This window comes from Hypanus sabinus, chromosome 6 (genome assembly GCF_030144855.1).
Source record: "Hypanus sabinus isolate sHypSab1 chromosome 6, sHypSab1.hap1, whole genome shotgun sequence".
Taxonomy (NCBI): domain Eukaryota; kingdom Metazoa; phylum Chordata; class Chondrichthyes; order Myliobatiformes; family Dasyatidae; genus Hypanus; species Hypanus sabinus.
In genome coordinates, this window is record NC_082711.1 from 154,452,424 (window position 1) to 154,467,255 (window position 14,832).

The 14,832-nt window shown below is 35.5% G+C and overlaps 1 protein-coding gene across 2 annotated transcripts in view; it reads right to left on the bottom strand.

Moving 5' to 3' along the window:
* Positions 1 to 241: 241 nt before the first annotated feature.
* The window catches only part of usp32 (ubiquitin specific peptidase 32), a 147,447-nt gene continuing 132,856 nt past the window's right edge, over positions 242 to 14,832 (bottom strand). For both annotated transcript variants that reach the window (XM_059973239.1, XM_059973237.1), the window contains exons 28-34: positions 13,168 to 13,254; positions 12,540 to 12,660; positions 12,152 to 12,343; positions 10,340 to 10,574; positions 9,566 to 10,041; positions 5,929 to 6,021; positions 242 to 4,981 (exon numbers count right to left, since the gene is read on the bottom strand). In XM_059973239.1, coding sequence (XP_059829222.1) covers positions 4,808 to 4,981; positions 5,929 to 6,021; positions 9,566 to 10,041; positions 10,340 to 10,574; positions 12,152 to 12,343; positions 12,540 to 12,660; positions 13,168 to 13,254 — 1,378 coding nt within the window. In that variant the 3' untranslated portion in view covers positions 242 to 4,807. The remainder of the gene's footprint in view (positions 4,982 to 5,928; positions 6,022 to 9,565; positions 10,042 to 10,339; positions 10,575 to 12,151; positions 12,344 to 12,539; positions 12,661 to 13,167; positions 13,255 to 14,832) is intronic.

Consider the following 14,832-nt stretch of genomic DNA (forward strand, 5'->3'; position numbering starts at 1 on the left):
GTAATATTTATCAAATTACCCAATGTAAATTGTGCTATTTCAACTATCACATCTCAAATTCATTTTATACAGTACATGCTATTACTTAGTTTTGACAGATTCTCCCTTTAACTTTTCTTTTTAAAATTTCAAACATAAAGTCTTTTTAGCAAATTATCTACTCCAACCACTTAAGCAGTATAGTATGTTGAGTAATTGCACATGCATTGTGCAGCATTACATGACTCACAGACCAGCAGAATGGAAGCATTAGTTTATTTGTCAACTGTCTAAGCACAGTACAAAATTTTACCAGTCGTTCATGTGATACAGTGCTTCAACATAAAAACGATACCAATCTTAAAGCAATATTGACACTTCACACTAATTTACATGTCACAAATATCTGTGATATAATCCTTGACTATCAACATACTTTTCTCTCATCAAAACTTTCACAAGTATTAAATTTTCAAGAAGTATAGAGAAAGTAATTACAGGTAACCCCTGCCTTAGGAGGGAATTGCATTCCTTGAAACCGGTCCACATTGTGATTTTCAGTAATGAGAAACTGCATCATTCACACATGCATCAAGAATTGTCAAGTGGGGAAAATTATTTTTTTTGAAAACATTCTTTCACAAATCCAAAGAAAAGATTTTATTTTATATCTCAAACTTTTGGATAGTAATTTGTGAATTCTCAAAGGGCAGATTTCCATAACCAGCTTGGCCATTATGAATGGTTATGGCAGTGTGACAGTCTTGGAAGTTTACTGAACCCAATTTAAAAATACATAGCAATCTCACATTTCCATTTTGCCAACTTATAAGAAATTGCATAAGTTTATGTTCAATGTTACACATGCTTAATAATTTATTTACTTAGAGATGTCTGTGACAATTATTAAATGACTTGAACACTTTGAAGTGGCTGGAGCAAGTTTAATTTTTAAAAACCAAAACTAAATAGATAAGGGCTCAGTTTATTGGAAACTTAAGTTAAAAGGGTTAACAAGATTAAAGGGCATTGCACCTGTGTTGAAATACAAAATTAAATGTCATCACCAGAAAAGTTACCTGTATTTTTCTCTCTACATACGCTATCTGATTTACTTTGCATTTCATGTTTGTATTGTAAGATTTCCAGCAGCTGCAATTGTATGATTTCAGGGTGTAAGCTAGTCTTCCAGAGAGGCACCAAATTTGGGCCTTAGATATATTACAAGTTCAGCCTTCAAAGACATACAGGATGAGTAAATTGTAAGATTGAGCAATCTGGTCATTCCCCGCCCCCCATAGGGTCATGCAAGAATCTTGTTTTAAAACTGAATAAACTGTACTCAGTTTTTCCCCGAAGAGATTACTTTGCACACCATTCATTTTAAAATCATGACCTTCACAGCAGTAATGCTGATGGAGCAAGTATACAGTAGGTACTTGCAGTAAAGGTAATCTTGAAGGAGTTTATTATATTGATGAAGTAAATCTGGCAGTAATATCTTACAAGATAAAATGCAATCGAGAGAGTTATCTTAACCATAGATCATGTGATTGTTGGGAATAAATTGGATTAAAATAAAATATATCCTTTTTTAAATGAAACAAGCTTAATTAACTCACACCACCAATTCTGTGGGAACAGCGATCACAACAGAATTTTGTATTCCCTCCTGGCTTGATAAAATAATAGAACCAGATAAACTGGCAAGGAATATGAGTAAAAAGAAAGTACAGGATAAGCTGTGAAGACTGACAAATAATTTGGATTCAGTAGTCTCTGTTATGGTGATGGTGATAATCTTCCAGTGTCTCCTGGACTCTGAAACAGTTACAGCAAACAAGAGGAAGTCTACAGGTGCTGGAAATCCAGTTACAACAAATTGGAACTAGTAAATGCAGCACAAGTATTCAATAGGTTGAAAGAAAATAAATTTTGTATTGTGGATACAAGTTGTTGAGAAGTGCTGGAATCTACTAACATCAATGTGGTTAACAATGGAAAATCATGAAGTCAGCAGAGTTCATGTAGTTTTTGAAAGGAAAATTATGTTTGTGGTGGGGATGTTAAGTGTTATGATTTTTGAGGTTATGTAAATGGAGGGAAAATCAATGATTGCAGTATATCTAGGTTTTAAAAGGTTATTAAATGAAGTTTCATAGAAAGGAGGTAATATTTTAATGTATGAATGAAGGACATGAAAGACTATGATTAAACTATTCATCAGCTTGATTATTAATGATGAGCCATTGCCATATGAAGCACCTTGGTGACAAAATATGACAAAATATTCCAGAATTTCTGGGCAACAATAAGCTGTCCAAGTTCACTAGCTCCCTGTCAACAAAGTCCACACTTAAGCATGAGCAATGTCTTGTAAGATTCGCCTGATCTTTATGCTGATCCTCAACTAAAAATGATGTTAAATGTAAATCAGAACACAGATTAAATGTTGAACAAAGGAGGAAATTAATCCTTTCATAACAAACATAATTAAACACATCTGGCTTCTGAATCATGTATCTAGTCTAGTGCAAAGATTGCATCTTGTAATTAAGGTATGAATATTTAATAAAATCTTTCAGTTTACCATTATGGATCCCACTTTCTACAGAAGTGGATGCATTTTTTTTAAAAGAATTACACATTACAGACATCATTGCATTAAACAATTGAAGGGATCAGTTCTTTACAAAATGAATTATAAATGCAGGATCTATAGATTTGCCATTTAGCATTGTAATAATTTAGCAAAAGCTGTTTTACACCATTCTCAGTCACAGCCTCTTGCTTTATCAATAGTTAGGTTATACATTTATTCAACTCAGACATTCCAGCCACTGTATTTATTGTCTCTTTTAATAGTTACAGATGAACAGATTCACTCCATATACAATTACAAGTACAGTTTTTACAGCTTGTATTACAGTACATCACTGCCATATTTACAAAGCTCTTATGTACATTAAAAATTTCCAATTAATTCAGTGCAATGTCAATATTTTTTACAAGAATTTACAAGATGTAATGTAGTTACTCAGATAATTTAATAAATTCTTCAGTTATTAATGATTTAATTTAATAAAAAAGAATATTTTTCAACCATTATATCTATAATAGACTTGTAAGAACACACAATACAGCAGTAGATTGCACTACTTGCCCTTATTTCAGGATTGTGACTGAGAGGATGGTTTAAAATACTCACTTCTCACACAATCAATCACTCAGGCATTTTAAATTCATGTATAACATAAAGAGAGGAACAATTGTGGAAACACAAATTAACACAAGATTGCTCATTTGTTCTTAACTATGTGCACCGATATGTTTACCAGAAATTTTAATACACTGAACTGTTTAATGTTAAGTGCACAAACTCTGCTGTGCAGATAAAGCAAGGTGTGATTTATTAGAATATCAAGCAATGAAATGGAGACTTTAACCATCAGTTTTGAAATAAGTTTGAAAACTGTGCAACACTATGATGAAAAAAATAAAGAGATAAATATTACATTACATTGTGTTTGCCAATGTTCCTCTTCCATTGAGCTTAATTAGTAGTCTCTATACAATTACACATATATTTAAGATCAAAGTAGCTATAGGATGTTGAAGTATATCAATAAAAATCACATTGGGTGGGAATTGGAATAACCTCTAAAGGCAAAACACTGTTCAATCATAGTACCTAACTCTAGAAATCAAATGCTGTTCCAGTTTCAAAGATAGCAAAATCGGTCAGCAAATCATCTGTTTCTATGAACTAGGATTTGTTTGTGCCAAAAAAAAACTTCTGCTTTAAAAAGCATTGATGTATACGGAGGCTTTGCAGCTCAAGTAATGACATCAAGTTAAAAGTCCACACAGGCATTAAAATAATATAAAATAACAATGTATTATATCCAAAATAATTATAATGCAATGCAGGTTTAAACAAAACCAAGGGTATTTAGCAATGCTGAAAATGCAGTGATATTTAGATGCAATACTATTGAACCTTCAAAATAAGGTTTCTTAAACTAAAGAAAAATAATATACAACTTAAAGATAGTTAAGCATATATATTCACAATAAATATGAATTGTTAACAGGACAAAATATCTAGACCAGTGTAGCAACATGTGATCTACAAAACGTCTTTCTTGTTTTAAGGGTCACAAAAATCAAAAGGAAGAGTGTGAAAAATTCAAGAAACAAATTAAACAGTATTACCTTTTTAAATTGTTTAAGTTGATGCTGTGTGATTCTTTATTAGTTTTATGAAGAGTTCAATTGATCATGGCACTTATTTTGTTTTTTTTAAGTTGAAATATGCATTCTCCAGAATTTTAATTATTAGCTTTCCTACCATTATATAACCATTAAAATACAAGCTGAAGTAGTTTAAAAAGGTAATAAATGTAACTGTTTCATGAACTATTCACTCAAAGTTAAGGGAAAAGGTAGTCCACACAGTTATAACTGTTAGAATTAAAATGCTGTACCCCAAGTTTTAGTGCATTTAAATTTCTTCCTGGCATGCTACCATTCTGGTCTTGTTAACACAATGCATGAAACCCAAACAGTTTAAAGGAGGTAGCAGATCACATTGGCTACTGATGCAAGTTGCAAACAGCAACTAGTGAGAGAGAAAAAAAAAATCACAATTACCATCCGTTTTCAACAACTTTTACATGTTATTTTTGTGCTTCTTGATCACAGAAGAATTTGCAGAAGCAGCATGTTTTCAGCAGAAAACCTGTCCAACCCTGAAATTCTAAACTTGGAGTGTTTTGTTACCAGTCTTTCAGCAAACATGTGGCATCTGGCTAATGGAAGAACACATTCATTGCAGAATACAGTATTTTTTATAGTCAGATTCAAAATCTTCATCCATACTACTAGTGTCTGCCATTTTCTTGCCTTCTGTCTTTGGCAGGAACTGTGCATAGTCCACACCTTGTTGTTCATAGAAAAGGATATAGGCAGAGTCAGTATCAATTTCATCAGGATGTACTTCCTGCAAGAAAAAAAAGGGTCCTTTAATGGTATGCACAGCAGTGAAAGAAAGACGAAGTTAGACAAAATGAGGCACAAGATAGAAAAATATCCACTAAGTTGAGTCACTAATTAACCAAGGGAATTTTGTGGTCTCTGGAAGTGTAGGAAGGTGGAAATTAGATAACAGTCTGCAAAATGGCCTCACAACTGCCATTGTAATTAGGAAACAAAATGTATGTTTGAAAAAGAATGCATTCTAATGATAATAAAACTGGGGACAGCTCGACTGGTTCCCATTTGTTCCTGCATGTCAGTCCCTTGAAGGACAACTACCGTTAATTGAATAATGGTATCACAAACCCTTGGATCCATGAATCACATCAAACCTCACTATGCACTTTTAATTTCCAAAAGGTACATTTAGATTTATTTTACTCATTAGTACTGCTGTCAAAACTAGCAACTATTGCCATTTCTTGAGACAATCTTCCATCCTTGGATTCACTGCATGCTGTCAGAGCAGTGCTGCCAGGATAATCAAGGACATGATCCACCCAGCCAACAGACTTTTTGTCCTTCTTCCCTCCGGGAGAAAGTTCAGGAGCTTGAAGATTCGTACAACCAGATTTGGGAACAGCTTCTTTCCAACTGTGATAAGACTGCTGAACAGATCCTGACCCGGATCTGGGCCGTACCTTTCAAATATCCGGACCTGACTTGCACTACCTTACTTTCCCTTTTCTATTTTCTAATTATGATTTATAATTTAAATTTTTATTATATTTACTTCAATTTGTACTCCAGGGAGCACGAAGGGCAAAATCAAATATCACTGTGATGATTGTATGCTCTAGTATCAATTGTTTGGTGACAATAAAGTAATTGAAGTAAGCTAATATACTTCACTGTTTTAAGCTTTAACATTTAATTAAGCAATACAGAAACAATTCTCCTTCGTAAACTTACCTTGCAGCTACTATCATTGTAACAGTACCACTTTTCATTGGGGTTTTTGGCATATGTGACATAATGGCCTCCTCCCAAGATTCCTGAATGGCACTAATAAATAACAGTAAAGTAAGTATTATTTTCATTAGACAGAATTTAGATTATATAAATAAATATACTGTCCTAATTAATTATACGTGTCACAAATACTTATGAATAAAACGAAGGCAATTTTGATACAGATACTTTTAGCCTGCTGCATCTCCATTCAGGCTTCTGGAATTTTGTGCAAAGGAATGTTCACTTAACTACACTGAAGGTAACACCAAAGAACTGAAATCACTGTAAGACCACAAGACAGAAGAAGAATTAGGCCATTCAGCCATCGAATCTGCTCTGCCATTCCATCATGGCTGATTTAGATTCCCTCTCAATGCCATTATATTGTTTCCTCTCCATAACCCTTGACACCATGACTGCCCAAGAACCCATCAACCTCTGCTTTAAATATACTCAACGTCCTGGATTCCTCAGCCATCAGTGGCAATTAATTCTACAGATTCACCCTTCTGGCTAAAAAAAAATTCTTCAGATCCCTGGTCTAAATGGACATCCTGCTAAATGGCTGTGCCCTCTGATCCTATTCTAATCACATCTATTATATCTAGGCCTTTCAATATTCAATAGGTTTCAATGAGATCCACCCTCATTCTTCTAAACTCCAGTAAGTATAGCCCAGAGTCAAACGCTCCTCATAGGTTAACCCCTTCATTCTCAGAATCATTCTTATGAACCTCCACTGGACCCTCTCTGATACAGCACATCTTTTCATAAATAAGCCATACTCATACACTTCTTTACACTATGTTCTATCTGTCACTTCTTTGCCATGAAGCTATCAACACCATCATCCAAATCATTGACATATAACTGAAAAGAAGTGGTCCCAATACCCCTTTGGAACACCATTAGTCACTAGCAGCCCTTTATTCCAACTCTTTCCCTCCTGCCAATCGGCCAATCTTCTAGTTATCATCTTTCTTGTAATACCATGGGCTCTTATTTTGTTCTGCAGCCCCATGTGTGGCACCTTGTCTGAGGCCTTCTGAAAATCCAAGTAAACATCCACTGATCCTTTGTCTGTCCTGCCAGTTAGTTCTTCAAAGAATCCAACAGATTAGCAAAGATGAAATTCATTGAAAATTACCACGGCACAAGGTACCAATTATTCACTGAAATAATTTTTTCAACTCCTCTCCAATCATTCTACGAGTTAAATCTATTCCTCCATTTAAAGACCTTTGATAAAGGAAACTAGCCTTTATAATTATGTTTTTGAATTTCAATTTTAAACTTCTGGGAGTCTATGATACAAAAACACAGTCTGGAAATGCTCCTTATAATTCTAAATTTTAACACTAACAGCATCCACGCTAACCTCCTCTATTCCCTGATGAGAATTGTACAAAGTACTCTAGCTGTGGCATAAATGTTTAATACAGTTAAATCATGACATCCTTGCTCTTATCAATTACATAACTAATAAAAAGAAAATATCTCATCTCCCTAGCCCTGACCCAATTCTCTGAATGAACCATCACTTTCTCCCATCTTTAGCAGTGAATACCAGTTGAGGATTGTTGCAGAATCTTTTGATACTCTGGTCTGTCGTGCAGTCAGCCAATCCACCTCTCCATACAAAAGTTTAAATTGTGGGTGATCATTTTCTGGAATGTCCTCTCCATATAACTGTCAGTTATCCAGTTCCGAGTAGTTCACTTAGAGACTCCTTGTCACTACCTCTCATGGCTGTTTTCTATGTTCTAAGTCAGGGGTCACCAACCTTTTTTGCACCACGGACTGGTTTAATATTGACAATATTCTTGCAGACCAGCCGACCGGGGGGGCGGTGATCACAACCGGAATATAGGTGGTAAGTCAACTATGTGTCACTTATAAGTGGCTAATACACTCAATTTTGTTTCTAAAAGGGTTTATCTAACAAATTTAATATTAAACACACAGCGCATATTTTCCTTGCATGAACACATAAAATCACTGCACCAGTGAGAGGACAAGGTAAGGGCAGGAGGTCTCCGTACCGGGGCCATGGCTGTTGCAGTCCGGAGAGACAGACTGTCAAAAGTTTGGCTTGAGGGATGACTTTCAGTAGATCACAGCGAAGTAGCTGCTCTGCTACTTAAAAAACCTTGAGCCCGAATTAGGTCGTCTGTGGATATTTTAGCACCGGGTTCCTCACGAACATTCGGTGTGCTAAACAGGTTTAGAGGCGGCACCCATCTGTCCGTGCTCCAGGCCAGCAGCATTGGGCCGCATGAGGTGGCCGGTTACCCGAGGCCAACCAATAATCCTTGGTCCAAGGGTATCACTGCATTTAGGTGACTAATGACCTTGCGTGTGTTCAAGTTCAACAGTGGGCATGACAGGGAATGAGGAAAGGTGCAGTTGACTCATATCGCCAAATCATATCATTTTGTCGCGGCCCGGTGGTTGGGGACCACTGTTTTAAGTCACCCTCTCACCTTTGCTCACCAAATTCTTTTTCCTTATACTCAGAGGAAGCTGCACTTTGTTAAAATGTACGAAGTTTTAAAGGGTTTTGTACATTTGTATCCATTTAGCATAATTATCCAAAACACACTTAAGCTTAATTGAAATATGCCACATGGTTTTAAGACAAATAGTAACCAGAGGCAGATCTACTCTCTTCAGAAATTACTAAAACAGTACAGCAGGGGAAAGGTGAAAATGCTCACGAAGCCTCAGATAAAATGTCCCGAGTTATATACTGAAGGCATTTTCCTACAGTGACAAGGATGATATAATTTTGATCACAAGCTATCTATAGGAACTGGAGTAGAGTAGAATCACTTTCCAATGAAAGTTGAACACTAATGTAGTACCTGGGATTTGACTGCCTGGATTGACAATACAGAAGAATGAAAATGAATTTTTGAAGCTTTTTAATTGTTGTGGAATTGATCAACAGGATGTGTTTGCTGTTGCTTAATTAAATTGAGGTTAAGTTTACTTGCAATGCAATTAAAATTTATAAGTTGTGAGTAAAAAAAGTCGAAGCTAATTTTAAAATCCAATGCATTGCTTTTGAAAGGTATTGCGCCATGATTGACAGCCCTTGTATATTCATTGAAAATTATTTTATCATTTTGGAGAATGCTTCCTTATGTTATCTGACTAACAATCTCTAAACCCAGATAACTGGGTGGACTATGAACTGTCATTCTTTTCTACTAAGCAGAAGCCATCTGTTTCCTAGTGCATTGAAAGAGGAAATGCTGAACATCAGTTTTAAAAAAGGTAGCTTGAAGTCAGTCAAGTTTATCTTTATATTAGTGGTGTCTTCAGAAAGTGCATTTCATTAGCTCTATAGAAATTGAGGTGTGCCAGCATTCAACTTGATAGATTGATTAGTATCAATCAATGATATCAGCTTCAAAGTTCAGAACTTCGCAGATTCACAAGGAAATGGTTTAGATAAAATAAAAATAAAAAAAGCAAAGTTCACCATTTATAAATCTCACATTTATGTACTATACATTTCAATATTTGTGTAACAATGAGAAAACTTATTTGCTTTACTCCATGCAATAGATAAAAAAATTGCAGCACTTACTGAAATTGCATACAAGTTATATAGAGGGTTCAAAAGGTTTGGATCTCTTTGGTCATCTGAAGTTATATCTTCATTTGTGCGGTTTTCACACTCTCCATTACTAATACAACTCCCAAATCCATTCTGCTGTTTCTCGTGACACACTCCATTGACTAAAATCAATTCTGTATTCTGTGTTTTCACAACTTCTGGAATTATTCCCTCATTGCTCCCCTCAGAGCTCTTTGTCTTATCAGTGTCATCTACTAGTTGGTCCAAGTGGGCATTTCTAACATTCTTTATCTCCAATATTTGATCCACATTACAGTTACTCTCTTTGCTGTCATCCAGGTTTTCTTTACTGTTTGAAAGTTTGTTCTTTCCAAGTTGTGATAAACGTAGTAGTCCTCTGCTTTTTCCTTGTTTGGGACTGTTTGTAGGGCTGTTGTTTTTGCTTGATGAATTATTCTTATTTTTTCTTCTTGAAGGTGGAGATGCTGAAGTTGAAGACAAAAACTAAAGGTAAGCACTTGCATTACAACAGAAAGTTTGTTCAGTTCAGCACCTGTGACTAGGAAAATAAATGCACCTCACTTAAATTGGAAGGCTAAATGAAGTTTTCTTTTAAACAGCTGTGACTATTGATTTTTGTAGCAATTCTCAATTTTATTTATATCTAATTAATAGATGCTTAATTGAGAAACATGCAATTACAAACTAAATGGAACTTTAAATAATAAGCATTAATATAATAAAAATCAAACAATATAGTAAATTATATCAAGCATTAAATACCTTTCACATTTAAAATGCCCAAGTTTACACCAGATTGTACTCCAAGACTGTCACCAGTTTCTGATCCCTGGCTATTCCTCAAATCTGATTTCCTCAGCTCCATTTGTGCAGTCTGCATTAAATCACGAGGTACCAAAAAAGCACCAGGGTCAAAACCTTCTCTGGGGAACTTAACAATCTTCTGTGATTTAATCCAGCGGCCATTAACAAACTGGAATCTTTTCAAGTGAATTATCTGTTAAGAAAATGCATTACACAGTTAGCACATAAAATGTTTTATTGGTGAATTATTTTCGACCAAATAACTTAAGATTTTTTTTATATTATTTATCACATTAAATACAATAAAATTACCCATTTGCATTTACTGTCAAAACTTAATAATCATCATCTTAGGTAAACAATTTTTTTTTGTCTCTCAGAACTCCCTTATTTTCTTGCATGTATCAGTCAGCAAAACAATAGTAAACTTACATTACAGAAATCAAAGAATTTGAACAAGATTAGCATGGATTTGTCAAAGGTAGGTCGTGCCTTACATGCCTGATTGAATTTTTTTGAGTATGTCACTAAACACAATGATGAAGGTAGAGCAGTAGATGTAGTATATATAGATTTCAGCAAGGCATTTGACAATATACTCCACTGCAAGGCTTATTGAGAAAGTAAGGAGGCATGGGATCCAAGGGGATCTTGCTTTGTGGATCCAGAATTGGTTTGGCCACAGAAGGCAAAGAGTGGTTGTAGATGAGTCATATTCCACATGGAGGTCGATGACCAGTGGTGTGCCTCAAGGATCTGTTCTGGGACCCTTGCTCTTCGTGATTTTTATAAATGACCTTGATGAGGAAGTGAAGGGATGGGTTAGTAAATTTGCTGATGACACAAAGGTTGGGGGTGTTGTGGAAAGTGTGGAGGGCTGTCAGAGGTTACAGCAGGTCATCGATAGGATGCAAAACTGGGTTGAGAAGTGGCAGATGGATTTCATTTTGGTAGGTCAAATACAATGGCAGAATATAGTATTAATGGTAAGACTCTTGGCAGTGTGGAGGATCAGAGGGATGTTGGGGTCCGAGTCCATAGGACACTCAAAGCTGCTGCGCAGGATGACTCTGTGGTTAAGAAGGCCTATGGTGCATAGGCCTTCAACAACCGCAGGATTGAGTTTAAGAGTGGAGAGGTAATGTTACAGCTTTATAGGACCCTGGTCAGAACCCACTTGGAGGACTATGCTCAGTTTTGGTCACCTTACTGCAGGAAGCTGTGGAAACTATAAGGGTGCAGAGGAGATTTACAAGGATGTTGCCTGGATTGGGAGCTTTATGAGAACAGGTTGAGTGAACTTGGCCTTTTCTCCTTGGAGCAATGGAGGATGAGAGGTGACCTGGTAGAGGTGTATAAGATGAGGAGAGACATTGATCTTGTGGATAGTCAGAGCTTTTTCCCAGGGCTGAAATGGCTAACACGAGATGGCACAGTTTTAAGCTGCTTGGAAGTAGGTATAGAGGAGATGTCAGGGGCAAGCTTTTTTTAAAAAAAAACTGCAGAGGATGGTGAGTGCGTGGATTGGGTTGCCGGCGACAGTGGTAGAGATGCATATGTCAGGGTCTTCTAAGAGACTCCTGCGTAGGTACATGGAGCTTATAAAAATAGAGGGCAATGGGCAACCCTAGGTAATTTCTAAAGTAAAAAGGGCCTGCATTGTGCTGTAGGTTTTCTTCTAAAATTACTTTTACTTTTTAAATAAGGAGCAGTGAATGTTATTTAAGTCTGCGTGTGCTTGATAAAATTAAGAGCCTTTATTCTCAGTACCAATATTGGTGGAAGCCTCCAGAGATCAAGCTTCTTTGTTGCCAGGCGATGAGTTTTGCATTTGGAGCAATAATACAGCTCATCCTCCCCCAATTCCTCCTCACTGGTGAAACCCCGGAGGCAGCTGTCCAAATTAATAGGCTCTGCTTGTGCTCGTCGACTCTGCTCAACACTTTCATGTTCCTCACATATCTGACAATTTAAAACAATTAAAAATCATGATAAATCTTAGTCTTTACACAACATTGTTGCATAGTTGCCAGTTGGAAGTTTGTGTTAGCATATGCATTTACTGTGCTGTTGTCAGACTACTGGAATGGCAAAAAAAAAGAAATAACAACAAATTCTACAACTTGTTACACCGCTATGGAATGAATAAAATATTTACCCTCTCTTGTGATGTCTGATATCGAAGATGTAAAGCAGTTGGATCCCAGTCAATGGCTATGTAAGCATTCCCAACACAAGCTCTTTCATTGGAACATTCGATCTTGCACCCCCTGCAGAATCTGCAACAGCCGAAGTACAAGCATAGTTTAGACCAAGAAATATACTACTTATACTACTGGTTAAAAAAAAATCACGCACGTTAGGATAAGAATTTTGATACTTTCTGCATTTTCTATATTTTGAACAATAAAATACTTAATACTTTTTAAAATAAAGGTAGATTTGTTTTCATTTTCAGTATTTTATCTCTTGCATACAATGCCAGACTGATGGCTGCCTGTAAGCAATTCAGTCTTGTTTTAAAGAGAACTTTGGTACACTGGTGTGCAGCAGATTTTTGCTGCAGTTAGCATGGATCTTGCTAATGAGACAATGACCACATAAAACTGATAATTTAGCAACTGAGCAGCAAGGTTGATCTTGTGAACCATATTCTCTGGTTTGTAAAATGCATATACTATATAATCAACTGGATACTAGGCAATGACCTTAAACCACAATCATTTTACCAGTTATCATAAATTCCTGATAATTTTGCAAAAATTTTAAATGGTTTTAATTCTTACCTGTACCATGAACACCATGAGCAAGAATTTCCATCTTTATGAACAACTCGAAGAGTGAATGGATACTGATAGCCCATACTGTCATCACTAGAAGAGAAATATAATGTTAATCTTTAAAGAAGCAATGAAGCTTTATGAAGTAAATTGATTTAAAAATAATTAAAGCATAATCTTGAAAATCGATGGATAACAATTTCAAAAAACAATTTCTGCTCCTATGTCTTACTTATAGCTTAGCCAATTCTCTGGTTAGAAATATTGCCATTAACTTCAGAATATATGGCTATCAACTCCGACATTCTAAATCTTGGACTGCAATAAATAATTAGAGCTGTTCTGCCAACATTAAATGGGGACAAGAAGAATATATGCAGACCAAGACAGTAGGAAAATTTATAATTATAACACTGTTCTTTCAGTTTAGATTATACTTTCATGTATTTGAAGTTGACTTGAATGGACACCCTTTGATTCCTAAGTAAGAGTTTCCTTAACTTTGACAATGAGGAGTTTAATTGGATAGACAATCCAGTTTACTGCTAAACTGCAGAGATCTTGCCTAATATTGCAATGCTGCGTATCACTATGAAAATCAATGTAACTTTTAACAAAATTAGTAGAGGTTCAATTCTATCACCTTGATGCGTTAACTACCAATAATCCTCCCTCTTTTCAAGCCATTACAAAAGCCATTTGCATTGAATGGCAAGTCAATAGGTACTAGGCAAAATTCTGAATCTGGGAATTCCAAAGATTTCTCTTTTTTTGGGATGAAGGTGAACAATGAGATGCAATCAATCTGATCAGAACACTGAGCTTAGGCCACAAAATGCCAAGTTTTTTGTGGAAAAACAACTTAAAAAGTCAAGAATGATCGGAAACAGCTGGTCTGCTTGCTGGTTCTTAGAAATATGGTATTGATAAACAGATACCATAATGATAATACACATGCTTGTGCGTGTGAGCATACAGAATTGTGCTGATTGTTGTATAAATAATATACTAAATTACGTAAAAATGTGCCAAATCAAATTATTATAAACCTACAGTATCAAATACAGACCAATTACAAGGGGATGAAGGTACTTAAATTTGTACTTAGAGGCACAGGTATACCTTTCTGAATTTATTAAAGAACATCCTTTTTCACAAATTTCATCGGAGATAGAAAGCGCATCGTGAAATAAAAATGAAATCAACTAATAAGAGATAGCGAAGATTCAACAAAAATAAAACCGTAAGATATAGGAGCAGAATCAGGCTATGTGATCCACTGGGTCAGCTTCACCACTTTATCACGGCTGATCCAATTTTTCTCTCAGCCTCAATCTCATACCTTTATCCCTTAATGTCTTGACCAATTAAGAATCTATTAACCTCTGCTTAAATTTAATATCTAAAAATCATGAACATGTATTCCTCAGATTTTAATATAAATCCCCAAGATTTTAAAAACATTACTTCATTGCTGAATAATAACTTAATGTGTTGGTTATGGTGTAATTTTATTTATATGGTTACACTATAAGTCTGGCATTTTTAATGAAAATACTGAGCTAAGTAAGTGCTCTGTGAAATGGAAAAAATTGCCAGCACTTCAGGAGTTTGCATGAGTGGTTTACAAAAAAACTGAATTCCTAGCATTGTGTAGTCATGTTCCTCCAA